Source organism: Sus scrofa, chromosome 14, assembly GCF_000003025.6.
Source record: "Sus scrofa isolate TJ Tabasco breed Duroc chromosome 14, Sscrofa11.1, whole genome shotgun sequence".
NCBI lineage: Eukaryota > Metazoa > Chordata > Mammalia > Artiodactyla > Suidae > Sus > Sus scrofa.
In genome coordinates this window covers 49743482-49770495 of record NC_010456.5, presented here as the reverse complement: position 1 = coordinate 49770495, position 27014 = coordinate 49743482, and the positions used below count along the sequence as shown (strand labels likewise).

At 55.6% G+C, this 27014-nt stretch overlaps 1 protein-coding gene across 18 annotated transcripts in view; it reads left to right on the top strand.

The window, feature by feature from the left end:
- CABIN1 (calcineurin binding protein 1) overlaps positions 1 to 27014 on the top strand; it is a 101528-nt gene that overhangs the window by 17228 nt on the left and 57286 nt on the right. For 11 of the 18 annotated variants that reach the window (XM_021074232.1, XM_013983133.2, XM_013983134.2 and 8 more), the window contains 18 exons: positions 1366 to 1495; positions 1701 to 1850; positions 3672 to 3958; positions 5261 to 5429; positions 7585 to 7721; positions 8059 to 8276; positions 9205 to 9283; positions 9824 to 10011; positions 10752 to 10904; positions 12012 to 12206; positions 14826 to 15068; positions 15894 to 16089; positions 17633 to 17748; positions 20586 to 20747; positions 21297 to 21503; positions 21615 to 21760; positions 23699 to 23960; positions 24998 to 25258. In XM_021074232.1, the coding sequence (XP_020929891.1) occupies positions 1366 to 1495; positions 1701 to 1850; positions 3672 to 3958; positions 5261 to 5429; positions 7585 to 7721; positions 8059 to 8276; positions 9205 to 9283; positions 9824 to 10011; positions 10752 to 10904; positions 12012 to 12206; positions 14826 to 15068; positions 15894 to 16089; positions 17633 to 17748; positions 20586 to 20747; positions 21297 to 21503; positions 21615 to 21760; positions 23699 to 23960; positions 24998 to 25258 (3299 nt within the window). The remainder of the gene's footprint in view (positions 1 to 1365; positions 1496 to 1700; positions 1851 to 3671; positions 3959 to 5260; positions 5430 to 7584; positions 7722 to 8058; positions 8277 to 9204; positions 9284 to 9823; positions 10012 to 10751; positions 10905 to 12011; positions 12207 to 14825; positions 15069 to 15893; positions 16090 to 17632; positions 17749 to 20585; positions 20748 to 21296; positions 21504 to 21614; positions 21761 to 23698; positions 23961 to 24997; positions 25259 to 27014) is intronic. The other 7 variants (XM_013983138.2, XM_021074231.1, XM_021074233.1 and 4 more) reach the window with 1 other exon arrangement.

Genomic DNA, 27014 nt, shown 5'->3' with positions numbered 1-27014 from the left:
CCCAGAGGAGTACCCAGTGGCAGTTTATACGCTCACTTTCGTAGGTAGGGTGCTTGGGGTCTGCTTGCTGTCCCCCTTTGGTTCCCTTGGCACTTCCCAGGCCTTCCTCTGTAGCAGGTGCTCTCAGCCTGGCTGCAGCTCACTGGCCCCATCCAGAGGCTCAGTGCACCCCCTGCCCTGGTTTTCTCCCCACTCCCCTCATGGTCTCAGAGCAAACCAGGTCCTTGCCTGTGTGAGGCAGAAACCTCTGGGCTGCCTGGTGTGCAGTTTAGTTTGTGGCCCAGGGCTCTCCTGGCCTCCATGTGTATCCTGCTTCTGCTCTGGCTCTTCTTCCTTTCCCCGGCTCCGTCCTCCTCTGCTTGTCACAAGTGAGGGCTTGACTTGCGCCCTCACTTGGGAGCTGGGAGGACACAGGGCCATCCTGGTGCCCAGGCCTCCAGTGGCCATACCGTCCTGTTGTTCTCTGCCTGTTTGTTTAGCCTGTTACTCATGCCACCTCTAGAGGGGCTTTCCAGATTGTTGACTGGAGAGCCCTCCTTGTTGCTTTAGCAGGACTGATGAATGTGTCTTAAATTAAACTGCAGGTGATACCTTTTTTTTTTTTTTGCTCTTTAGGGTCGCACCCACGGCATATGGAGGTTCCCATGCTAGGGGTCTAATCGGAGCTACAGCTGCTGACCTACACCGCAGTCACAGCAATGTAGGATCCGAGCTGCATCTGCAACCTACCCCACAGCTCATGGCAATGCCGATCCTTAACCCACTGAGCGAGGCCAGGGATTGAACCCGCAACCTCATGGTTCCTAGTCAGATTCTCTTCCGCTGCGCCATGATGGGAACTCCGGCAATAACCTTTTTTGAAGGACGGTTTCAAAAAAGATAAAGAAAAGGAGAATTGGAAATAGGTGGGGCAGAGGAGAAGGAGCCTTTTCATATGTGCAAATCGAGTCCCCCTGTGACATGCCGGTGGCTTCTTCCCGGGCCACCCAGCGGCCTTTTTCTGCTCCACCTGCACCGTCCTAGCCACATGTGGCACGGCTTGGGTGGGGAGCCTCCTTTCCTGGCCTGGCAGGGCACTGAGCCTCTTCCTGATGTTCTACTCCCCTGGGCCCTCCAAGGGTTCCAGTGCCTCCAGGTGGAATTGCTGGGCTGTGTGTGGTGCCTATGCTGGTCCACAGAGTTGCACAGCCTATGTCCCTGGAAGTGTGGGGGCTCGCCCCTTACCCATGGGTATTCTTGTTTCCAGAAATCCTCTCGTTGTTTACCTTTCATTTCTTGGACCCCAGAGTGTGAATGTGTCTCTGTGTTGCTGGTGAGGCCAGGGCTTCAAATGCAACTTGGAAGTCACATGGTCTCTCCCCACAGCGTGTCTGTACTTCATCTGCAAGGCGCTGGAGAAGGACTGCCGCTACAGCAAGGGGCTGGTTCTCAAGGAGAAGATCTTTGAGGAGCAGCCGTGCCTCCGCAAGGATTCCCTCCGCATGTTCCTAAAGTGGTGAGTCTGCCCCCCTCCCCTAAGTTCTAAAAGCAGGGATTTAAGAATGCTGATTACTGCCCCTTCCAGCCCAGAATCAAGTGGTGATTTTATTTGTAGGAAAAATTAATAAGATTGAAATGTATTAACTGTATCCCTTTGTGTAAAACTCCCACTATGCCTCCAGCGTGACATGGTTATTCTTCTCTGTCTTGTGCTCTTTCAGTGACATGTCCATCCATGACGTGTCCGTGAGTGCGGCTGAGTCGCAGGCCATTGTGGATGAGGCCCTGGGGCTGCGGAGGAGGCGGCAGGCGCTGACCATACGTGAGAAGGAGCCAGACCTGAAGCTGGTGCAGCCCATCCCCTTCCTCACGTAGGTGGTCTTTATATGGGCTGCTGCATGGGGGAGCTGGGTGCATGCTGGCGGGTGGCTGCCGGAAGCAGCCTTCTGCCCTGGCTGTTTCTGGCCCTGCCACCTGCCCACATCCGTCTAAGCCCCTTTCATCTGCCCCACCCTGAGGGGGAGGGAAACCAATGTTGGCTAAGCCCTGGACATGGTGCGGGGGCGGCACCTGAGCTGATCCCAGGTCCAGGCTTCCTGCTCTCGAGTCCAAGCTGGAGAGGAAGGTGGGCTTGGCACAGCCCAGGAAGGGCCACTCCCAGAGTTGGGTCATTTAGCACCTTGGTGAGACCTGGCCTACAGTTTCTGGTCCTAACATTCTGACATTGACTCTCACACCTATAATGTGAATGAACCTCATGCTGGAGGCACATCATGGAAGGTCCTGCAGCTCCCTCCCTGGCCCCTCGTTACCTCCACCCCCCAGGAAAGGGAGAGCAGCATCCCTGTCCTGGAGGGGTGTCAGGATGATTAAGTCAATCATGAGGGGCTCCAGCAGAGCCAGCACTCGCACGTGCTCAGGAGGGCCTGGCTCTGACCTTGTCTGCTCCTTGTCTGTCCTTGCACACTGAGTCTCCCAGGAATAGCTTCCCACCCAGGCACTCAGACAGTCAGGAAATGTGGCTGCTCTGGGCCTTTATTGGGTGCCCTTCCCCTTGCTTTGTCAGTGGAGTCTGAGTGTGGATTGGGGGTTGGGGTGGGTCCCTGGGTGCCTCCCAGTTACCCTGAGGGAGTAGAGGCCCGAGGATGCCCCAAGGAGTTGTGGTGACATGACTGGAGAGAAGCAGAGGGAGATGGTTTGGCTGCAGGAAGCTCTGCATGGTGGTTAAGAGTGGGGTGGGGTCACTGAAAGCAACTCTGGGAGCAACTTTCCTGTAAAGGACCACTTGGGGAAGGCTTTAGGACTTGTGGGCAGGTATCGTATCTTTTGTGTATTCTTTGTGTGAAAACTGTTCTTAGCTTTGGGCTGTACAGATAGGCCATGGGCCACGGTTATCTCCCCACCCCAGGTTTTTTCAGTGTCTACTAGGCATAAGCCAGCCCTGAGTAAGTGAAACTGTGTATTTATGTTTGTGAGCAAATTCTTTCTCATCCAAATGCAACCCTTACTAACAGCAGAGAAGGAAAAGTAAGAAATCCCTTTAGGAATGTCCACTTGGTTAGATCCTGGATTTTGAAGCACAGTCCTCATGCCTTCCATAGTATTCACTGGATGCCAGCCTCATTCTGGGGGCAATCCCAGGGGTACTTAGCACAGTGGGCATGAGCTAAGAATTTGGGTTTCGGTCTGGGGGTCTGGGAGGCCATTCAAGAATGGATGGATATGTCACATCTCCCCCATATGGTCCCACAGCCCAGCATAGCACACATGTACAACAGGCCAGTGTGTAAAGCACAAAACAGCAGGTGGCATATAGCACAGAACACGCTACACCTTAGCACAGCGGAGCATGCAACACAAGTAACGTGGCGCTGTCAGGAGCTCTTCAACCCCTTTAGAGCACATCCCTGTTAGTGCTTGCACCCCTCCCCCACTCCCGACCAGACTAGTGACAACAGAGCAATGCCACCAATGTTTTCCGTATTCGACCCCATGGGGAAGGAGCTTCTGAGTGAGTTGGTGGCTTTCCTGCCTGTCTGCTTGAGTTGAAGTTGCCCAAGGCCGAGATGCCTCAGGCTTCTGCTCAGGGAGAGGGAGGGTGCCCCATCTTGGCAGGCAGTGAAACCAGGCACCCTCTCTGGCCGGCTGCCCTGTGGTAGGGGCTGACCCACTGTGGAACCCTCTCCTTGCAGCTGGAAGTGCCTCGGGGAGAGTCTGCTGGCCACATACAACCACCTCAGCACCTGTGAGCCCCCGCGGCCCAGCCTTGGCAAGAGGATTGACCTCTCTGACTACCAGGACCCCAGCCAGCCTCTGCTGTCCTCCGTGGGGGTGGCACCTGTCAGTGCAACCCAGCCCAGCCCTGCCAGTGCCAGCCCTGCGGCGACTGTGGCAGAGCCCGTGCTTTCTTACACCCCAGTAGCCACAGCCAGCTTCCCGCTACACAGCCCCAGCCTGTTGGAGACGGGCCTCCCTGCAGGTGAGCAGGATTTGGGCTTGGCTTCTGGGGAGACCCTGTGTGCTGAGCAGGAATGATTGTGGGGTGCCCAGATGCTCCAGAGGGATGGGTCCTGCAGACAGTCCTGCAGAGGAGAAACCCTGGGGCCTCCCCCATCAGGAGCTGCTTCAGCAGTGGACCCCCCCAAAGGAGGTCCTCATGGATGCAGCTCCTTGAACCCCATTAGGTGAGGCCCAGCTGCTAAGTCCTGGTGGAAAGGTCATGCACTTGTGACCTGTGAGCAGGCAGCTCCCTCTGCTGGCCCTGCTCTGTTGCTGACTTGCCCCCAGCGCCCAGCTGCCAGCACTGCTCTGCACTGCTCTTATGAGTCCTTTGGCCTTAAAAAACACTCAGTAGGGAGTTCCCGTCATGGCGCAGTGGTTAACGAATCCGACTAGGAACCATGAGGTTGCGGGTTTGATCCCTGGCCTTGCTCAGTGGGTTAAGGATCTGGCGTTGCCGTGAGCTGTGGTGTAGGTCGCTGACGTGGCTCGGATCCTGCGTTGCTGTGGTTCTGGCATAGGCCAGTGGCTACAGCTCTGATTGGACCGCTAGCCTGGGAATCTCCACATGCTGCAGCAGTGGCTCAAGAAAAGGCAAAAAGACCAAAAAAAAAAAAAAAAAAATTTGGATAACATTAAAAAAAACAAAAGCACTTGGCAAAGTTACCACCACACCTGGTAGTACACTTTCGAATAGTTTTATTGATTTTTATTATCATCAGAGTGGTAAAAAAGTTTTAGGCAAGAGCTGCTAAGCCTTTCTTTGATTCTGGTGTCACCAGTAAAGAGCCCCTGGCAGTTAAAGGAGTTTCTGGATGAATGTTTATGTGACTGTTTCTAACCTTTCACCTAATGGTACGTGACACCCCTCTGCTCTCTAGGATTCTCACAATCTTGCCTACATTGTATCACTGGGCCATGGGCAGTGGGTGGAGTCTGTGTCACTGCCACTTGCTCAGTCCCATCCCAGGTTCATCCCCGGCCAGCCAGTGGGTGAGGCACTGCTGGGAGGATTGACTCTGAGACCCTGCCATTCTGCAGCTATGAAAAGTAATCTTGGGGTCTGGCTCGTGGGCTCTGAATTCAAGAAAGGTGTGAGAGTTAAGTAGTTTGAAGTGGACTTTTCTCAGGCTCTTTGTTGAAGAGGAGTTGGGAGACTTCTTGAACATCCATGAAGCTAAAGATTAACCCGGCAGGCAGGGTTATAAAAGGGGACCAATGCGCCTTGTGTTGTCTTCCTAGCCTGCCTCTTGTAAGATTTCCACTTGTACTCTTTGTGAAGGTGATGTTTCTGGGGGAGATAAATCCAAGAAAGGGGTAAAGCGGAAGAAGATTTCTGAGGAGAGTGGGGAGACGGCAAAGCGGCGGTCTGCGCGTGTCCGAAATACCAAGTGCAAAAAAGAAGAGAAGGTGGACTTCCAGGAGCTTCTGGTGAAATTCTTACCATCCAGGTACTGTGCACTTTTTCTGTTTGGGAAGAGGAAACACACAAACCTCCTGCCTCTGCCGCCAGTGAATCCTCTAATTCCATGGCCCCCTCCCCTCTATCTTCCCATAAGATCTGTGCAGGCGGCCACTAGTGGTGGTGGTGGTGGCGGGGCTTGAATTGGGATCTTGGGTTTTCTTGCCTCTCCTGCCTCTGAATTTCCTGAAGGTGGGAGCCGCAACTTTTGGGCACTTACTAGTCCCTCCCCGGGCTGGAAGCTGGGCCGCTACTTTTAGGGAAGGCGCCTCCTGGCTTCCACAGGCTCAGCAGGGTTCCCCGAGTTCCAAGAAGAATCACCCTGGGCTTTTTGGGCTCTTGTGTTGCTCAGAGGAGCCTCCTGCAAAGAGCTGGGCCAGGCTGCCTGGAGCTGGGTGCTGCGCCCCAGGGCACCTCCCAGGCCCCGGACTTTCTGCCCTTGCCCTGTCACCTCCTACAGATGCTCAATTCCTAAGCCTTTCTGGGGCTTATGGTGCCAGGGCTGGACCTCTTAGCACCCTGAGCTGAATGCAGCCAGCAGCTCTGTTTCTGCTGGTTGCTCATCTTTCTGGCTTCTGACATTTGAGGGCAGGCATCTGATCAGCTGGGGCTCCTTCTCCTGTCCCCTTTGTGAATTGATAGTGTTTCAGTCCTTCATGGTTGTGGGATGGAGTTCGGTAGGTGCCCAAATGTGTTCTGTGAGCATCTTCCTCAGGAGTCTCAGCTGGCTTTTTGGCTCAGGACAGTAGTGATACATCCAGTTGGAGGACAAAGAGGAGCCAGGAGCATTAGGTGGATTGTAAATCTGTTTTGCGCAAGATTCCCAGTTTTCCCAACTTGTTGCCTTTCTGTTTTTCTGTGGTGAAAGTGATGTGCTGTAGGAGTTCCCGTTGTGACTCAGTGGTTAACGAACCTGACTAGCATTCATGGGGACGTGGGTTCAATCTCTGGCCTCGCTCAGTGGGTTAAGGATCTGGCGTTGCCATGAGCTGTGGTGTAGGTTGCAGATGCAGCTTGGATCTGGCATTGTGGCTGTGGCGTAGGCCAGCGGCTACAGGTCTGATTTGATTCTTAGCCTGGGAACCTCCATATGCCGCAGGTGCGGCCCTAAAAGACCAAAAAAAAAAAAAGTGACATGCTCAGAGATGGTGCTGTCCTCAGTGAGTGGAGGGCATGGGTCTTCTAACTGGCTCCTCCTGGGGTGCCCACCAGGAGCTGGGGGAGTGACCGTTTCCCCTTCTCCCCTCTGCCCACTGCCCCCACCAGGCCTTGCCCCTAACCACCCCCTTGGCGAAGGATGGCGTTTACCTTCTTTTTAAACTTTGATCCAATGGTTGGTTTCCATGTCAGTTTCCTGGAATGGTCAGTCAGGCCAGAGGAACACAGTGGCCTGCTCAGCACTGTCCCCGAAGTGGGGAACTGCACGAAGAGGTTGAGAGATGCCTGCCTGTCCATCTGGGGCGGGGGGCGCAAGGACGGCCAACATGGGGTCCTGGGAGGGTCTACATAGGGGTGTTGGCTGTGAGGGGCTCTTGGAAGGGCCTGCCGTGCCCAAACACCTTCTCCTCACTCCCTGGGCTCCCTGGGGCCTTTACACATCCCGCTGCATTTGTGGGCTGCGCAGGAGCCCCTGTCTCTGTCCCCTTCCCGCTTCCTCTCACAAGTGTCACTCTGCTGTCCAGGCGGTGCTGGGTGGCCTCTATCTCTGTCCCTGTCTTGCTTCCTCACATGAGCGTCACCTGAGAGGCCCACCTGACTGTGCTGTCCAGGCAGTGCCTGGTGGCCTCTGTCACTGTCCCCCATCCTGCTTTCTTGCATGAGTATCACCTGAGAGACCCGCCTAACTCTGCTATCCAGGTGGTTCCTGGTGGCCTCTATCCTGCACCCTGCGGGGTTGGCCCCTATTGGGGTTCTTGGTGTGTGCTTGTTTTCTCTCCTGCTGGAAGGTAAGCTTCCTGTGAACAGGGTCTGCCTCTGCTTGCTGCTTAGTGATGACCTGCTGGTGGACGGATGAAAGAGGGCGGGTGCTGGCCAGGCCAGGTCAATGGAGGCCCAGGCCTGCCTCTCATGGTGTCTCCTTTGCTGGCTCAGGTTTTCTCATATGCGGGGAGGTAGCCTTTGCAAGCCTGGTGTGTTTCGTGCAGGTTGAGAAAGCTGGACCCAGAGGAGGAGGATGACCCCTTTAACAACTACGAAGTCCCGTCAGAAGCCAAGCTGGAGAGCTTTCCGAGTGTCGGGCCTCACAGGCTGTCCTTTGATTCTGCCACATTCATGGAGTCTGGTAGGCAGTGCCACAGGCCTCAGTTGTCAAGAACTCCTTCTCCTGCTTTCCCCAAGCCACTTAGGCCTTGTTCTGGGGGAGGGTCTGCTGAAATGTCTGGGCTCATCCGTGTCGGCATCTCTGAGTGTGGCTTTCATGTGTAGATGGGGCACAGGACGCACCAGGAGCTCAGCCCTTCCTCACCTGCCTTGGCCTGGAGCTTCAGAGGCTTTTGCTCCAGTTGTGCAGCCAGAATGGGTTGGAAGGGGCAGTCTGACCTCAATGCCTCTGTGGGGGCAGGGTGCCTGCCCTGGCACAGGGGCCCTTGGTTCAGGTGGGGGTTGCTTCCCCTTGGCAGAGAGGCAGGATGTGCACGCCTTCCTGCTGGAGAACCTGACCAATGGGGGCATCTTGGAGCTGCTAGTGCGCTACTTGAAGAGCATGGGCCACAGGTTCCTGCTGAGGTGGCCGCCGGGGCTGGCGGAGGTGGTGCTCAGCATCTACCACAGCTGGAGGAGGCACAGCGCCAGCCTACCCAACCCGCTGCTCAGAGACTGCAGCAGCCAGCACATCAAGGTGGGCTGGGCCCGGGGCCTTCACAGTGGGAGGTCGTGGACCTGCACCTAGAAAGATCCTGGGTGGGAGGTGATGGTACCACTGGGATGGTGGCTCTGGAGGCAGAGCTGACAGGGTGACTGCAGAGGGAGCTGTGGGGTGAGTGGCAATCTTTTTGAGATGGAGGGGAGTGAAGGAGAGGCTATGTCCAGGGACCAGTACCTATTGCTTCAATGGCTGGATGCAGAGGTCGGGAGGGCTGCCTAGGGAAATGTGGGGCTGCCAGCAGTGGGGGCTAAGCCCAGGCCCCTGCACTCATGCCTGCTCCAGAGAACATGGGTGCTTTGGCCTCTGCTCCCATTGGAGAAGGAAGGCAGTGCTATGCAGTAGCCACAGGGGCCCAGGATCTATAGGGCCATGTGAGTCATCATCCCCTGGGCGTGCACCTCTGTTGGGACACTTCGAGGACCACCTCCTGGCAGCCTCTGCCTACCAGGCCTGCTCTCGTGGGACAGTGTGCAGCGGTGTGAGGTGTTAAGACTTTAGTCCCCAAACTAGGTGGTCATTTCCCAGCTGTGCCCACTTGGCCAGGCCAGTGCCTTCTTACCACTGGGCCGCTGCTTCCTCGTGTGCCCTGCCCTGAGAACGTGCCCACCCCGGGCACTTTCAGGGTTGGGGGCTATAGGTGGGTGCAGAGGCTGCCTCCTCTGCAGGGCAGTCCCTCAAGACTAAGGACGAGCCACTTGGCTCCTCCCAAGTCTTGTCCCAGTGGTGATGCACATGCCTCTTTTTACATTGTGGCAGGTAGCCACTGATGATCATTTAGGGAATGAAACATAGGTAGAAAAAGAATGATACCCTCATCAGAGTGAACTTTAGTTTAGGTTCGTCCCAGCCCCACCCCTGCCTACTCTGTGCCCTGTTGCTGACCCTGGTGACTGTCTTGCAGGACATGATGCTGATGTCCCTGTCCTGCATGGAGCTGCAACTGGACCAGTGGCTGCTGACCAAGGGCAGGAGCTCTGCAGGTAGGTGTTTTGTGTCCTGTACAGGGTGGTGTTTTGCATCCCTGGCAGGACGACCGGGATGCGGCAGGAGTGGGGGGCCGGGTCACACCTGAAGGGGGCAGTGCCTGTGTCAGCTGTTGCTCAGAAGAGAGCCAGGTCTCCACGAAGTACCTGGGTGCTCAAAAAACAGTTGACAGCAGCTGAGCCCTAAGGGAGCCACTGGCAGTGCTTTTGTCTCTTAGGATCAAGGGTTATGGGATTTCTCTTTACTCAGGTTATCATGTGGCACTTTACCTGTCCCCAGTAATTGGCCCAGGTGACAAGGTGATATGGATCGTTCTGACTTTAGCCACCACCTAGTGACCAAAGATGTGACCCAGGTCTAGTCTGCAGCTCAAGGGCCTCCAGCCCCCAGGGTTTCTGCATCCCCCACTCTCCCAAGCCTGTGTGGCTTTCCGTTGTCTGTCCCTCGGGCTGTGGGCCACTGGGGCCAACATCGGGGAGCATAAGGGCATCAGGGCCTGCACATGGGCTGACTCTCTCTGGCCTGATGGTTTTTAGTGTCTCCTCGGAGCTGCCCTGCAGGGGTGGTGAACAGCAGGTTCGGGCCTGACTTCCCAGGAACCCACTTCCTGGGGGACCTCCTGCAGCTGTCGTTTGCCTCATCCCAGCGGGACCTGTTTGAGGATGGCTGGCTGGAGTTTGTGGTCCGTGTGTATTGGTTGAAGGCTCGCTTCCTGGCACTGCAGGTTGGTCTGTGGTGGGCTGCTGGGGGAGGGTGCCCTGGCAGCGAGCTGGGAGGGCATTGCATGTGTGTGGGACCGGCCTGGGCGCCGGGCTCAGTGTGAGGACGTGGGACAAGGTGGGGAACCTGTAGCATCTTGGAAATCCTGGCAGGCCCACTATCTGTGAGGTGCATCTGAGCACAGTGCGGCTCTGGGAGGGGCTCACATGCCCCCAGAGACCCACACGAGGTTGCCTCACAGCTTTGACCCTTGACTTATGTTTTCCTGAGAGAGCCTGAGTGCCCACCCGGGGAAGGGGGCGCACAGAGCTTTCTGGATGGGAGTGGGCACCTGTCCATGATTGCAGTGTGTCTGGAGGGCTAGGGTGGGCCGGCCATCCCTGCCCCTCACACACTTGGCACCTGGTGCCTTGCAGTGGAGTGAACGCACAGGCAAAAATCGGTTCTGGAACTGGAACCAGCTGGGGTCTAGTCCTGGCTCTGCCACCTTTGCTGGATTCCTCAACCAGATTGTCGCCCTCCCTCAGATGTCCTGGTGTCCCCACTTCCACCACGAGAGTGACAGCTCTCCCCTAGAGCTGCAGTTGGTTTCCATCATCAGCATATGCTTGTTGTGCCCCAGCTCTGTGCCAGCCCCTCTGTGGGGGGGAGCAGTCGGGCCCACATGCCCTCGAGGCGTCCAGGGTGGGGGGGTTAGGAAGGCAGGTGCCCAGTACCATGCAGCAATTACCCTACTTGGCCTAGGGGGACATGGAGCAGGCTCTGGAGAACTACGACATTTGCACAGAGATGCTGCAACGCTCTTCGGCCATCTGCACACAACCAGGGGCCCAGCAGAGGGACATCGTCATCCGCCTGCCCAACCTCCACAACGACTCGGTCGTTTCCCTGGAGGAGGTGAGGGGGGTTAAAGGTGTTTTCTTGGTCAGAGGTCTGAGCTATCCATGAGGACTGGGAGAGCAGCCCACGAGCTGAGCAGGGTGGCCCAGGGCCCAGGGCAGCTCTGGGCCTCTGGGCACCTCGGACTTGCAGGTAGGCCCAGCTGGGGAGTGCATCCGGGGGCAGGTGGTGGGAGCAGAGTGAAGGTGTCTGTGGCAGGATGGAGAAGGGGTGTCATTCAGCTCCCTGGCCTGCGTGTGGCAGCAGCCCCAGTGGATGACAAGGAAAGCCCCAAAGAGGCAGCCAGTGCTGATCCAGCCCGGGTGCTGGCTCAGCGCTGTGTGGTTCTAATCCTGTTCTCACTGTGCAGCCTAAGACCCTGCGCCCACGTTTCCATGTCTGTGACATATCCACATGGTCTGAACATGGCCTTCAGATGCCTACAGAGGTGTTTTGGGGCAGGTCTGATTGCAGTACCCCTACTGCCTTTTCAGTGGGCCTTCTGTGAGGATGGGGTTCTCTGGGTCAGCCTCGGGCCTAGGGCTTGCTGGCTCTCTGGCCACCTGACACTCTGTATGTCCACGAGTCTAGTTTGCTGAACTGTGACCATGAGGCCATTCAGCTTCTTGGCAGACACTTTCTGGAACTTCTCTGCTTCTGGGGTAGTTTTGGATTTTGTGTGTTTGTTCTTCAAAGATGTAAGTGTCTTGACCTTAATAGAAATACTCTTTTATTTTTCTTTCTTTTCTTTTTTTTTCCCCCCTCAGGGCCACACCTATGGCATATGAAAGTTCCCAGGCCAGGGGTCGAATCGGAGCTATAACCACCAACCTACACCACAGCCATAGCAACACGGGATCTGAGCTGCCCTGTGACCTATACCTCAGTTCACAGCAGCACCAGATCCTTTAAGCCACTGAATGAGGCCAGGGATCGAACCCGCATCCTTATGGATGATAATCGGGTTCATTTCTGCTGAGCCACAATAGGAACTCCATAGAAATACTCTTTATGAAGCATCACTGTAAGCGTGCACCTCCCTCGGGTGTGCTAAACATAGGACACTGGCCGCACCCAGGGAGCCCATGCGGGGCTTGTCAGGCAGTGATTCTGGGCATTTTCCAGATTGACAAGAACCTGAGGTCGCTGGAACGGTGCCAGTCCCTGGAGGAGACTCAGCGACTGTACGAGGCTGGTGACCACAAGGCCGTGGTGCGCCTGCTCCGTCCCACCTTGTGCCCCAGTGGGTTCGACCGGGCCAAGCACCTGGAGTTCATGACATCCGTGCCAGAGAGGCCGGCCCAGCTGTTGCTGCTGCAGGTGGGTGTGGCCTGGGACCCCTTGCGCTCAGCCTCCTGCTTGGGGCGGTTTCTAAGGAGAAGTGGAGGAAATGCACCACCTCAGCACCAGAAAGACAGGTCAGAAGGCTCAGGGGAGTTGGAACCCAGGCTTGCAGGACTTGAGGTGAGCCTGCGCCTGCTCTGAATGCCTGTGCGGGAGACAGGGCTCTAGCTATCCGTCTTCCCTTTTGTTCACCTGCCTGGCTTTCATTCTGATCTATATGAGCTATCAGGTACATAGAAAAGTGGATGAGGTGTCTGTACGCTGCGAAGGGTCAAGGTAAGGTAAAGAGCCACGTAGAGTCACAGAGTTGGTGGAGAAGGATAGGAGTGTTGCGTGAGGCCCTCCTGCCCTCTCGGCTCCCTGCAAGCCTCCTATCCTTAGCATTAAACCCCGCTGAGAGCTTGCTGGGGTCTGGACGGTTACTTAGCCTCTCCCCTCTGGAACGGGAATGACCATGGTACTTGCCTCCGAGGCCTGTTGTGGGGATTTGTGAGTCAGTGTGTGTTGGCATCCAATCTGGTGGGTACAAGCCCTGGACAGGCTGGTGATCTACCCGCTACCGTCTTCAGCACTCGTGGAGTCAGATGTGGAGACAGACACAGATGATGATCAACAGGATGTGCTTAGTTGCAGTAGAGGTGCTGCTTTCTCCCTGTCCTTTATGTTTATTATTTTATTGGGTCCTTTCCCTTTGGTTTGGGAAGAGCCCCGTCTTCCCCAGGCTTTTTGCTTAGATCTTGTGAGACATTTTAATAACTCTTGAGCTGGGAAGTGGCTAAGAGGTGTGACTGGGAACAAGCAGAGGCATCTTCTCCCTGGTGAGGGGAGGGATGGGGTGAGGAGGAGACAGGAGAAAGGGCCAGCCCACGCTGAGCAGGGGCAAGACGTGACAGCCTCAGTGCCTGTGGCTGTGTGGGAGGGACACCTGGCATGTCAGGAAGACCAGCCCTCGCCTCTGCAAGCCAGCCCTGTGGCCCAGGTCATCTCGCTCTGTGGTCTGGAACCCCGGGCGTGGTGGGTGCCCCACTGTGGGAACGGGCTGCTGCCTGCAGAGGTGCTGGGCCAGGCCCAGGGCTGTGGAAGCTGCTGCTTTCTGCAAAAGTGATTCTTGGTTTTTGCTCAGTTTCCTCATGGGGGTGTGTTTTCTTATTGACTTGGTATGCTTTTTATATACTAGTCTTTTTCTCATCAAATGTTTTTTCCCAGTTTGTTGTTTGCTTTTAAATTGCAACTTGTGTTTTTTTGAATCTTTATGTCAGCAGACCTCTTGATGTTTTCAAACGTTGGTGGTTTTGTTCATTATGCTTAGAAAGCCTTTCCAAGACTAGAAGAGTGTGCTACCCTCCTGGAGCACAGTGACAGACTGGAGGTCCCATAGTGCCCTGGAGCTGGCCCTGGCGGGAGAGAGGTCGGCAGGGGGCGTGTCGATCGACAGGCAGAGCAGTGTTAGGTGTTGGGTTCCTGTTGGCATTTAAAGCTTCATGAGGCTTTTGTAGGGCTGGGGTCTGACTTGGACCCCTCTGCTCCTGCCCTGCCCAGACACGCAGACTCACTTTCCCCATGTGGACAAGCCACCTGCTGTGTTCTTCAATGGTTCAGTTTCCTTATGGTTGCATTGATTCTTGGGCCTAATACTTTGGGTTGCTGGTTTGAGCAGGATGTTTTTGCTGGTCATTATGTTTGGTAACTGTACACTTCTAGTTTACAGAACCCCTGTTGATTTTGGCATGTTTATTTTAAATCTAGCCACTTCACTGCATTCCTCTTATTTCTGATAGTTCCTTTATGTTTTTGTCACAGCTGGGGGTGGTATAGTCTCCTCATCTGCTTGGCGGTTATTCTTTTTAGGTCTTTCTGGCCTTGAGCTCTGGGGATTATGTCACAGGATGATCCTGGCAGGTCCTCATCTTGTCACTGACTTGGCTCAGGCCTGCAGCCCCCATGTCAGCCCCCTTGGCTCCTTCACGTGAACTTCAGTGGCTTCTGCTTGGTGCTGCTTTTCCCTGAAAAAACACAGGCTTGGTTTTCCCAGCAATTAGGGCTTTTAAGTTGGTGGTTTTAATTGGTGTTCAGCTGCGTTTCAGCCCCCACACCTGTCTGTCACCTTGGAGGGTGGCAGCTGTGTGGTAAGGTTGGATGGGCTGGGGCACGTCAGAGCCTGACAAGCAGCAGCCCTGAGGGTTCACAGGCTACGCCCTGAACCCTGACCCAGTGACAAAGGAGGCTCAGACCTGAGCTGTTCAAGTGGACTGGGTTCTGGAGCGAAGGAGAGGGAGCTTGACAGAAAGCCAGGCTCCAGAGAGATGGGAAGGGGAATGAGAGTGAGCGCGATGTTCCGGGTCTCCCTGCACCTGGCAGCAGGTGGCCTGGGTCTCGGGGGTGGAGGCAGCTTGGTTGAGGACTGGCCAAGCAGCTGGACTTGCTGGGCCGCACCTTGGTTACCTGCTGGCTCTGGTCTCCTCGCAGTGCCCAACTTTCTTGATGAAGAGACTGAGGTTCAGGGGTGAGGTTCCCGGCGCATGAGCCTGCCCTGGACTGAGCCAGGCATGGTGAGCTGGTCATAGCTCTCAGGCACCTCCACGCTTCCCTGTGCAGGACTCCTTGCTCCGGCTGGAGGACCACCAGCAGTGCTTCGAGTGCTCTGACGTGGCTCTGAATGAGGCGGTCCAGCAGATGGTTAATGCTAGTGATGCCACTGCCAAGGAGGAGTGGGTGGCCACAGTGACCCAGCTGCTCCTGGGCATTGAGCAGGCACTCTCTGCAGACAGTGGCGGTGGCATCCTGAAGGACTCATCCTCTACCACCGGCCTCACCCGGCTCACCAACAACCTCATTCAGGTAACCTGCCCCTCCCTGCCTGCTGGCCCCAGAAGAAGGGCTCTCCTACGCCACCCCTTGCTGCCAATGGGCACCTCACCGGGGCACTGGCTTCTGGCTGCATCAGGGACAGATCTGCAGGGCCACGGCCGACATCTGGGATTAGAGACGGTACTGCACTGAGCTCCACTGGCCTCCCCGCTCTGCTGAGCCCAAGCCTCCCGGGGCCTCCCTGCCCTTCTAGTGCAGCTGCTGCCCTTCCATGGAGGCACCTTTCCAAGAACTAGGGGAATGCCTCCCCCATAGCTTCCCCAGGGGCCAGTCATCCTGACCCACTGCTCCTGTCCCACTGCCTCCCTGTCCTTCCTCACCTCCCACTTACCTGCCCTTTCTGGCAGTGGCCGCAGCACAACTGCTCAGGGCAGCCTTCTGCCTGTCCCCACCCCACCTCTGTGGCCCCACCACAGCCCTTGTCTGTTTGCACCACAGCAGCTAGGCTGGTCCTGGGCTCTCTTCCCCCTGGGCTGTCCGCTCCCCCATGCCCCATCCATCTCTGCTACCCTCATGTCTGGCACAAGGCCAAGCACACAGTAGGTGCTGGGGGCATCCAGAACTCCATGTGGCACAAGGGAGGACGATCAGAGCTGGCACTCCTCTCCCCGCCCCTGGCCCCCCTGCCCCCAGCCCTGGCGCTCTGGAATGACATATAGGGATGCTGCTGTGTTGGTGTAACTCATCAAAGTGGTGGGGATGGGCAGGCAGTGTGCCCCCTTGCACCCAGCCCACTTGGCCCTGAGGCTGCGTCCCGGCGGAGAGCTGGCCCTGTGTGACTTCTCGTCCCCCCAGGTCATAGACTGCAGCATGGCCGTGCAGGAGGAGCCCAAGGAACCCCATGTATCCTCAGTGCTGCCCTGGATCATCCTACACCGGATTATTCGGCAGGAGGAGGACACCTTCCACTCCCTGTGCCACCAGCAGCAGCTCCAGAACCCAGTGGATGAAGGTGTGGACCATGGTCCAGTAGGGGAGGCCCTTGGCCCAGGTATCTGCAGAGTTGCAGCCCTGTCCAGGAGCCACCAGCAGGCTTGGGCTTGGGCAGCAGGGTTTCTGGGCAATCGGACAGAGGCAGAGGCTCCTCAGGGAGCCCATCATGCGGTGGGGGTGGGGTCATGGTGTGAAGTGTTTCATGTCTGGCACAGGTGGCGGGTGCCCATGAGAAGTGCCAGCCAGCTCCTTCCTGGAGCCAGCAAGCCCAGGTCCCCCCCGCCCCCTTTTTTTTTTTGGTCTTTTTGCCATTTCTTGGGCTGCTCCCATGGCATATGGAGGTTCCCAGGCTAAGGGTCAAATCGGAGCTGTAGCCGCTGGCCTACACCAGAGCCACAGCAACTCGGGATCTGAGCCTCGTCTGCAACCTACACCACAGCTCACGGCAACGCCAGATCCTTAACCCACTGAGCAAGGTCAGGGATTGAACCCGCAACCCTATGGTTCCTAGTCGGATTCATCAACCACTGAGCCACGATGGGAACTCCGAGGTTCCCCTTCTTAGCTGTGTGACCTTGGTCCAGTCCTTCCATACCAGCGCCTGTTCCCCAGGTCCACACTGGTGACAGAGGCCCCATCTCAGGGCTGTTGGAGGGCAGAATGGAGCAGTAAAGCCATCACTGTCGTGGCAAGTTGATGCCAGCTCGGTGGTGCCAAGTGCCGTGTGGAAGGCCTGAAGGGGCCAGTGGCCAGCCAGGACCCTTTGTGGAGACGGCACTCAAGCTGTGTCAGGGCAGTGATAGAAAATGTAGTTAGTGAAAGAAATTACATGAAAACAATGCTAAATGGCGTTTAAGTAAAGAGTGTCTATAATTCTACCAAATGGATTTTTCCCCTTGGTTTTCTTGCGCTTTCTGTCTGGACTTGGTTAGTATATCTGTACTTTTATATAGCTGTGATTATAATACATGTATTTATGTACTTATTCAACTAGCTTAAGCTTGAATTTATTGGGGTTTTCCTCAGTAATTTGGCAATTCAGCAAAGTGGACAGCAAAGAAGGTCCACTATGTTCAGCGACCATGGAGCCCACCAGCTGGTTCCTTTCTGCCACTCGCTCTCTCGCCTGAAGTCCTTTCCTTTCCTCCCTGGGTGTTTGTCAACTGGTCACTTCCCATGAATAAGAACCCCTGGCTCTGACGGATTCACAATGGGGGAGACAGATGGGACCACCAAAACTCCAACAGTGCCCTGCATGAGTGGCCTGGGGAGAGGGGGACATCCAGCTGAGGCCTGATGGAGCTGGGCAAAGGGCACAGCTGGGCAGGGACCCAGCAGAGTGGGCTGTGTGTGTTGGACTTGGGAAGGAGCCAGACCAGAAAGGCTGTCACACCCTTTTGTAAGCCTCTGTCCACTTTGTTCTGCAGTCTCTGTGGAGCTGGTAAGAAATACTCTGCTTTTTTTTTTTTTTTTTTTTTTTGGCCACGCCCATGGCATTCAGAAGTTCCCAGGCCAGGGAACCTGTGCCACAGCAAACAGTGGAGGGGCTGAGCCTTGCCACTCCCACGCTCACCCTGTCTGTCCGTCTGGTGTCTTCCCAGTGATGGCTGAGCCACCCATGCTCCCCTCCTCCCTCATGCTGCTCAACACAGCCCATGAATATCTGGGCCGGAGATCCTGGTGCTGCAACTCTGATGGGGCTCTGCTGCGATTCTATGTAAGTGCTGCGGGACTTGCCTGCCCGTCCCTTGCTGCTGCATGTTTGTGACCGCTCAGAGTTGCCAGACGTCCGAGCTTGGTTTCCCTGTGACCCGAGGCTGGGAGCTCTGGGGACCTTGAGCTGTGGGTGGATGTGGATCCTCTGGTCTTTACTGAGTCTGTTACATGTCAGGCATGGGGGCTGACTGGGTTACCCTAGCAGTAATTCTAGGAGTGATCACTGCATTCACCACTGCCTTCTGCTGGGTCCTGTTTGCCTGGCAGCACTGGTCGTTCCAGCTACTGCTCAGTCAGTAGCCAGTGTGTTTGTCCAGTCAGTAAATGCTAGGGAGCACGACCAGGCCTCCTCTCACTTGCCAGCTGAGATTGACCAAGCTCGCTGAGGACAAGGCGGTGATCCTTGTCCCCTGCCTCACTGTTGAGTGGGAAGCCAGGTGGCACACAGACAGGTGTCAGAGCCCGGAGTGTCACCCAGCCCAGCTTGTCATGCCCATTAATAGACGTGGTGGAACTGAGCTACACCCACCACCTGCAGATCACCCGTGGCTGCTTATACAGCTCTGTGGCAGCCTGGGAAGCCCCAGCTACCAAAATATTTGCTGTCTACTCTTTAAGCAAAAGTTGCCAACCTCTCCTCGGCACACTCCCTGGGCTGCAGCCTCCCTCCAGGGTCTTTCTGTCTCCTCTGTGCCCTCTGCTCCCCCATGGCTCTCGCCACCTGTCACCTTCTAGCATGCCATTTTATTTATTGTTTGTCTCTTCTCTGTTGAGATGCACCTTCCATGCAGTTAGGAATTTTGTTAGTTTTGTTCACTGCTGCATCCAGGGCCCTAGCACACAGTAGGTGCTTAATATATGTGGGTAGAAGGAGTAACCGAGGCTGCGACTGTGTAGAGCTCATGTGCATGTAGGACTTCACAGTTTGCAAAGCTCTGGTGCTGAGGACGTGGAGCCTTGCCAAGGGACCCTTCCAGCTCAGGGCCCTGGAGCTGGCTAGTGTCCAGGGGCTCCAGCCCCAGCTGTGGATGCCAGAGTGTCTGCCCCACCTTGTGAGCTCCGAGGGCAGAGCTGTGCCAGGCGGGGTATGTACTGTCTGCCCGGCTGCCCTGGGATCTGCCGCCCCTGCCCTGCCAGTGAGTATGCAGGAGGCTGTGCCTGCCCCACCTCCCCATGCTGCCTGGGGCCCTGCAGCATGTGTGGACTGGGGGGGGCGTGGTTAAGAGTAGAGGGCAGGTGGCAGGGGCCATGACTATATGGCCTGCTCCCAGGTTTTCTTAGTCTGTCCCTTTTGTGATGGACTGTGAAATTTCTCTTAAGCATGGCTCCTTTGCTTATTGCTTTTATTAATTCTAGTGGGTTATAGACTTCTTGAATTTCCTGGGTAGACAGTCATATCATCCATAAATAGCTATTCCCCCCACTTCAGTCCTTATAGTTCTTTTTTTTCCCTTGTCTTATGCTGTTGGCCACAGGTCAACAAAACCTTTTCTGGAAAGGGACAGATAGTTTTTTAGCCTTTTAGGCTATAGATCTCTGTTGAAATTACTTGGCATGCCCTTTGTAGCCCCAGAGCAGCCATAGACAGTAGGTGAAGGGAAAATGCAGGAGCTCTGGCATAGGGTGAAAGCCACAGCTCAGATTGGATTGGACCCCTAGCCTGGGAACCTCCATATGCCGCAGGTGCGGCCCTGAAAAAGACAAAAAGGCCAAAAAAACCTAAATAAATAAATACAAAATAAAAATAAATAAAAGTGTAAATGCCATTCTTAGCTGCCAGGCTGTGCAGAAAGAGGCAATGCAGGGTTTGCCTGGGAGCTTTTGCCCCTGTCCCCGCACCCCCGGTCTAGAGAGCACTTTTGCCACCACCACCCCTCTGCCCCCACCCTCAGGAAAGTTTATACTGTTGACTTTGTTTATTTAGTGATGATAGGTTTGTTTAGATTTTTTCTTCTAAAGTCAGTTACATGTTTGGAATAATATCCACGTAAGCATAAAATCGTTCATGGTGTTTGCTTATGACTTTAAGTCTCCATAGTACTTGTAGTTATGCCTACTTTTTCATTGCTAAAATCATTTATTTGTGCTTCTTTTCCCTTTTTTTGGAAAACCAGTCTTTCATGAAGTTTATCGGAATTAGATTTTCCCCAGATACTAGCTATTGGTTTATGGATCCTTTTTTTTTTTCTTTGCTTTGTAGTTCTTTAATTGCCACTTTAGTATTTTTTACTTGCTTTGGATGTGCTTTGTGTTTTTTCTAACTTACTAAAATGAATGCTTTGTTTAGTGATCACTCTTCTAATACCTGTTTGGAAGATTGTAAGTTTATCCCAAGTACATTTTTAGCTACATGCCACAAGTTTTGATATCATTTACTCTAAGTAATTGATTTCTAACTGTATTGGATTATATTCAGAGGATGTGGTCTATATTATACCTGGTCTTTGTTATTTGTTGAGACTTGCTTTTTATCTAGTTGTGGTAAACATACATGGATGCTTGAAAAGGTGTGTGTTTGCTAATAGTTGGGTGTGTCAGTACTTGTGGCATCTGACTCCCAGGTGTCATCACCTCTGTGGTCCTCACTGATGTGTGTCTGTGAAAGTCTGATGGGCTCGTATTCAGTTCACACCTCACCTTTGGAATATGAACTTCCCAAGGGCAGACAGGTGTCTCACTCTGCCTGTGGAAGAAGGTGCTCAGTGGGTATTTGGGGCCAGATGAATGGCTAAGTAAGCACGTGTAGCAGAAACTGCTGGAGACTGACTGGGGTTCAGACCCTCCGGGGTGGAGGGGCTACAGCCCACTCCCAGGCACCTCTTCCTGCCACTGCCCTAGGTGCGCGTCCTCCAGAAGGAGCTTGCTGCGTCCCCCTCTGAAGACACTCACCCCTACAAGGAGGAGCTGGAGACGGCCTTGGAGCAGTGCTTCTACTGCCTGTACAGCTATCCCAGCAAGAAGAGCAAGGCCAGGTACCTGGAGGAGCACTCGGCCCAGCAGGTGAGGCGGGGCCTGTGCCTCCCAGGTGGACTGCACTGCCTGGAGGAGGGGCTCTCCTTGCAAACACTAGTTTTCATGAACATTGACTGAAAATTTAAAAACGCAGCCTGGCACTTTTCAGTATATTCTTCCTCCAGTTTAGTCACTGCACAGAGTCCCCACCATGACCCCACACAACATGCAGCTCAACCCTTGCCCAGAGCAAGCGCTCAGTCAGTATTTGGCAACCAGGTGACTGATCAGGCGCTGAGGTGTGGAGGCATCAGTGGCCTGCCCCTGCCTCACTCGCCGTGGGACCAGCTCTCTGGCTTGGCCCCCTGAACTCACTCTCTGCCCCCACGCTTGTCCTGAGGAGACCAGGCCTGTGCCAGCTTGTACAGTAGGGTTTGGGGACCGCCGTTGGTGAGTAGGCTCTTATGTATGTGGGAGTCACTTCAGGCTCCATAGTGGATGTGGTTTCATCTACACTGAATGCGTGTGTTTCTTGGAATGGCTCTTCCTGTGTGCCTCACCTGGCCACACTGTGACCTGCCTCTGTCTTGTGTCAAGGTGGACCTGATATGGGAGGATGCCCTCTTCATGTTTGAGTACTTTAAGCCCAAGACCCTCCCTGAGTTCGACAGCTACAAGACCAGCACTGTGTCAGCCGACCTAGCCAATCTCCTAAAGAGAATTGCCACCATCGTGCCCCGAACTGAGCGGCCGGCCCTGAGCCTGGACAAGGTCTCCGCCTACATTGAAGGCACCTCTGCTGAGGTGGGATCCTGTGCAGGCCGCGTCCCCTCTCTGCTCTGCACCAGACATCAGGGCACTGGGCAGTGAAGGGTCCTGGCCCCACCTCCCTCATCCTGCCCTCTCACCTGCCAGGTGCCCTGCCTCCCAGAAGGGGCTGACCCCTCCCCTCCCGTGGTGAACGAGCTCTACTACCTCCTGGCTGATTACCACTTCAAAAACAAGGAGCAGTCCAAGGCCATCAAGTTTTACATGCACGACATCTGCATCTGCCCCAACAGGTCAGCAGGCTTCTCATGGGGCCAGTTTGAGGTTTGTTGCCCACAGCGAGGAGACAGGGGAGAAGGCGAGGGCGGGTTAGCAGGGCCCTGAGAGATCAGCTGCTGTGGACTCTCGCTTCTTCCACTGCAGTGTCTTTGCTGTGGCTATTTTCTCGTTTGGGGGTGGGGGCGGGGAATAATGGAAACACCCAGGCCAGAGCGCTTTCCTCTCTCTGAGTCAGTGCTATCGGCAGGAGAGCCCATTGTCCGTGAGGCCTGTGCTCTCTTCCCAGTGGGCCCTTTGGTGGCTTTTTAAAACACAGTGATTGGCCTGCCTGTCCTGAAGGAACCGTCAGGCTCATCCATCTGACATGCTGATGGAGAACCACCCCCCACCCCCCCTCGGGAAGGTCAAGGTGAACACCAGGCCTCTCTGTGCTGACTTGCGTCTGAAGGGTCCAGTGGCATCTGCAGGCAGCCTTCCCAGGAGTTCTTGGGAACGGAGGTTCTACCTCGTCAGGACCCACCTAGACAGGGAGCAGGGCCGGGATCACACGACCACCAAGCTGGGGGCAGGGCTGTCCTGGGCCCCCTTCTGCTCAACCAGTGGTTCCATCCAGGCAGGGTGCTGTGTGGTGGTGGTGGTCCTGGCTGAGCGCTCCCAGCAGGACAGAGCAGCCCTCGCTGCCTCCACACCTGGAAGGTTGCGTGGTGACGCCGCCTATCTGAGGGGGACTGGTGTGACCTGGGCCTGGTGTTCCAGCTGCAGTGTTTGTTGGGGTTCCTGCAGGAAAAGAGTCTGTGAGGACGCCAGGAGGAGTGTTTTTCTCCACCCATGATCACTGGCCCAACTTGGCCTGGCAGTTTGTAGTGACATTTGGGAGGGGAAGCTGGTGGTTGGCCTAGTGCAACTTAGCCCTCTGCCAGGCTGCATGGACCAGGGCCACCCTGCACGCCCTTTGAGGGCAACTGTCCCCACAGGCCAGCACTCCATTGCAGGCTGCGTGGTGCTCTGCTAGATCAGGACGTGATTCCTGGTGGCAGAGAGCAGCATTTCTATGATTGTGTGTGTGTGCGTGTTATGGTTATTCATGCTCGTGTCCATTTGGGTTTCAGGCAGCAGTGGGCTCATGCCTACTGCATGGCGTGGTCCTTCCCTTGGGGCAGAGCAACAGAGCCGACAGGAGGCTCCTTGTGGGGGATGTCCCTGATGTTGGTACCCCTGGGCAGGCTGGCGTTACCCCATGCTCCCTCCCACATTCCTCTCAGGCCTGTATCCCACTCCCTGGTCGGTGCCTCCTCATCCTCACTGCCCAGAGGTCTGTGGGCCTCTGTGGTCCCTGATCTTCCACACGGGAGCAGCTGGGCCCACGTGATGCAGAGTTCTAGGCTCTTGAGGGCCCAGAAATCACCTTGGTGTCTCAGAGAGGTGTTGCATTCTCACCCTGTTTCTGAGGAACTGGTCTTAGCCATGGTGTGGTCCCCTCATTGTTCATCTTGCCACTGGGGACTGAGTTGGAGAGGGCAGGGTCTGTTCAGGGTCCTGGGGAGGAACCAGAGATGTGGGTTTCAGGGGTCTTAGCTATTCCATGCTGCTGCTCCTGAGTGTAGGCGGCAGCCCCTGTCACTGTCAGGGTGATACCTTGGCTAGGCTGTGGCCGTGCACCCGTGGAGCAGCCCCTGCCCCTCCTGTCAGAGCCATCCTGTGGGGAAACCCCCCAGGCTGGAGGAGGGAAACCAGGCTCTTAGAACGAGGCCTGGGGGCCTGTGGGTGTTGGGTGACTTGTGTCCTGGTGATCTTCCCATGAGGTGGGTCAGGAACTGAGGCTTAGAGACACTGGTGGCTGTGGTGTTGCTGTGGGGCGATCCATGTGCCAGCCTGCATGAGCTGCAGGCACTGAGTCTGTGGGGCTGTGAGGGTGGCGGCAGTGTGTTGAGCAGGATCTGTCGTGGTTGCAGGTTCGATTCCTGGGCGGGCATGGCCCTGGCCCGGGCCAGCCGCATTCAGGATAAGCTAAACTCCAATGAGCTGAAGAGTGATGGGCCCATCTGGAAGCATGCGACGCCGGTCCTGAACTGCTTCCGGCGGGCGCTGGAGATTGACAGCTCCAACCTTTCCCTGTGGATTGAATTTGGCACCATGTCCTATGCCCTACACTCCTTTGCCTCACGCCAGCTGAAGCAGTGGAGGCCTGAGCTGCCCCCCGAGCTTGTGCAGCAGGTGAGGGGCTGCTTTCCTCCCATCAGGCCCATGCCCAGGTGGCAGCCACACTGTGGTTGGTGCCAGTGTGTCCTGGTCCTACACTGCGGTTCTTCCTGCCCTATTTCACCTAGCGACAGTTTCTCCTTTTCTTTTCCAAGAAGAATCTGGAGCACTGGGGTGGTCCCAGAATTATCACTGCAGGACATTGATGTAGAGAAGCATCCACTGGGCAGACTCATGGGTGCCCCTGTATCCAAGCATGCTCTACTTTTATGGGCTGCAGGCAGTGCCCTGGCCAGAGCCTGGCGCCCACGGCCCTCCCCTCCTCTGGCCCTGAGATGAGGAGAGATGAGTCGGGGCAGGAGGGAGGGCCCGAAACCCTCTGTGACCCCACATGGGAGTTCTCACTCAGCTCCCAGCCCTTGAGCCTCGGGTGAGGGGTGCGTGCACCAGAGATCATGTGTGGACAGCATCGGAGTGCCGGCTGGAGCCCCTTACCCAGGGCCGAGGGAGGCAGCTCTCCCAAGGGAAAGCCTCTGAGAGTTGATCCTCTGTCCTGGCCACAGACACACAGTCTCCAAGGCTGTAGTTCACCCTTTACAAACACCCTGGTCCCTCTGGAGGGGGGCAGGGTCCTGCTATGCCCCTAGGAGTGCGTCTGCCACTCTACTTGCTCTCTGTGAGAGGGTGAGAGACAAGGGCTCACTCTCGTGTCCTTAGACCCATCCTTAGACCTCTGGGCCAGGCTGCTGTTGGCTGGGGCTCCCTCTTGGGCACAGGGCTTCCTTCAGAGGGTGGTCGGTAAGGTACTGGATAAGCTCATAAACTGTCAGATATGTGGGGGCTGGAGGTGGAAGGAAGGACACAGGTTGCTATGAGGTGAGCTGGGTTTCCAGGCAGCCCAGTGCCTTGCCTGGTGGGTACTCTGGCCAAGTTCCCAGGCTCCTGAGCTCAGTGTACCCGCTGGGAGATGGTGATCACACTCGGAGTCTGGGGCTCTCAGGTGCGCTGTGGGGTCAGGAAGCCTGAGGGTGGCCGGCGTGGTCTCGTTACAGATGGAGGACCGGCGAGACAGCATGCTGGAGACTGCCAGGCACTGCTTCACGTCGGCGGCCCGCTGCGAGGGCGACGGGGATGAGGAGGAGTGGCTCATCCACTACATGCTAGGCAAGGTAGCCGAGAAGCAGCAGCAGCCACCCACCGTGTACCTTCGGCACTACCGGCAGGCTGGCCATTACCTGCACGAGGAGGCAGCCCGTTACCCTAAGAAGATCCACTACCATAACCCTCCAGAGCTGGCCATGGAGGCCCTGGAGGTGACACTGTGGGCCTGGGGTGGGGATGCGTGGTCGAGGCTGTTTGGATGGGGGGAATGGTCCCACTGATTCCTGCAACCTGCCGTGAACTCCTCTGAGCGGTTAAGTGAAACAGCCTCTCCCCTCTCTCTTTGGTACCCCCCATCTTTTCTGGGGGCAGGGCATGGGGTTCTCTTCTCAGCAGCCTGCACAGGCCTGAGAACCTGGTTTGATAGTGACCTCAGCTTCCAATTTGTGGGCAGTCACACCTGCAGCCTGCTGGGACTGAGCTGTGGGCCACCTGATCCCTAGACCCCTGGTTCAAGTCTTCCTTGCCCTTCCAGAGCAGACCACCTGTGTGCTGCTTGGATTTGCATTTAGCATTTCTTTTTTTTTTTTTTTTAATTTTTTGTCTTTTTGCTATTTCTTTGGGCCGCTCCCGCGGCATATGGAGGTTCCCAGGCTAGGGGTCGAATCGGAGCTGTAGCCACTGGCCTACGCCAGAGCCACAGCAACGCAGGATCCAAGCCGCGTCTGCAACCTACACCACAGCTCACAGCAACGCTGGATCGTTAACCCACTGAGCAAGGGCAGGGACCGAACCCGCAACCTCATGGTTCCTAGTCAGATTCGTTAACCACTGCGCCACGACGGGAACTCCTGCATTTAGCATTTCTAAAGTGTCTCCCACGATGCTGTCACCTGCCCAGGGCTGCCCTGCGAGGTGGGACTATGGACATGTGCAGGCGTCCTGAGACCCTGGGCTTGTTGGCGTCGTCCTTTCTGAGGCTGCATGTCCCTCCTGCTGATCCCATGTGCCCAGAAAACTAATTGAAATTTGGGGCAGAATCTGCTTGCTTATTCCTTTTCTACTTTAGTTTTTTTTTTTTTTTTTTTTTTCTTTTCTGATTCTTAACATATATTAGTGGTTAAGAAATAAGAATCCAGGAATTCAGAAGTGTTTAAAGTGAGGCCGTCAGGTCCTCAGTGGTCCTGGGTCCCCACGCAGTGGTCTCTGTGAACAGTTTGGCCTGGTCCTTGTCTCTGGCTTCATTTCCTGTGAGTGCGTGACACTCAGGGATGTCTTCTTGCTGCTCTTCCCCTTGTTTTTCTCGTTGGATAAGGTGGGATGGAAAGAGCTGGGCCTCGGTCCCTGTCCTCAGGCCCCCTGTCCCCAGCCCCCACTGGCTGCCCCGCCCCCTCCTGCTGGGTGAGGCCTCCCCCTTCCCCACAAAGGGTGCATCAGGCTGCACGTCTGTGACTGTTTCCTGGGTCATTTAACTTGGATCAGTGGTGTCCCGCGACTGGATGCTTGTACTCACATGTGAGTGTTGTGAGCAAACAGAAAGTCTCATAAAGTTGCCTTTCGGAGTTCCCTACTGGTCTAGTGGTTAAGGATCCAGCATTGTCACAGCTCTGGCTCAGGTCGTTGCTGTGGTGCAGATGCGATCCCTGGTCTGGGAACTTACACATGCTGTGGGGGTGGCCGAAAACAAACAAGTTGCTGTTTTGAAGTGCTGCATGCAGTGCAGTGTGGAGCAGCATTGGAACACCTCTGTGGGCTCCTCGTGAGGCATGGGGCTGCTTCCCCAGCAGTGTCCTGGTGGCGGCATCCACAGCCCAGGCCCCATGTCCTTCCCCATCACACTTCTGTCTTGCTTTCCACTCAGCGAGGCCGCACTCTCCAGCACAGCCCACTGGCCTTCGGGGAGGGCGCTCAGTGGGAACAGGAGTCTGCCTTGCTTTAATTTTATTTATTTATTTATTTATTTATTTA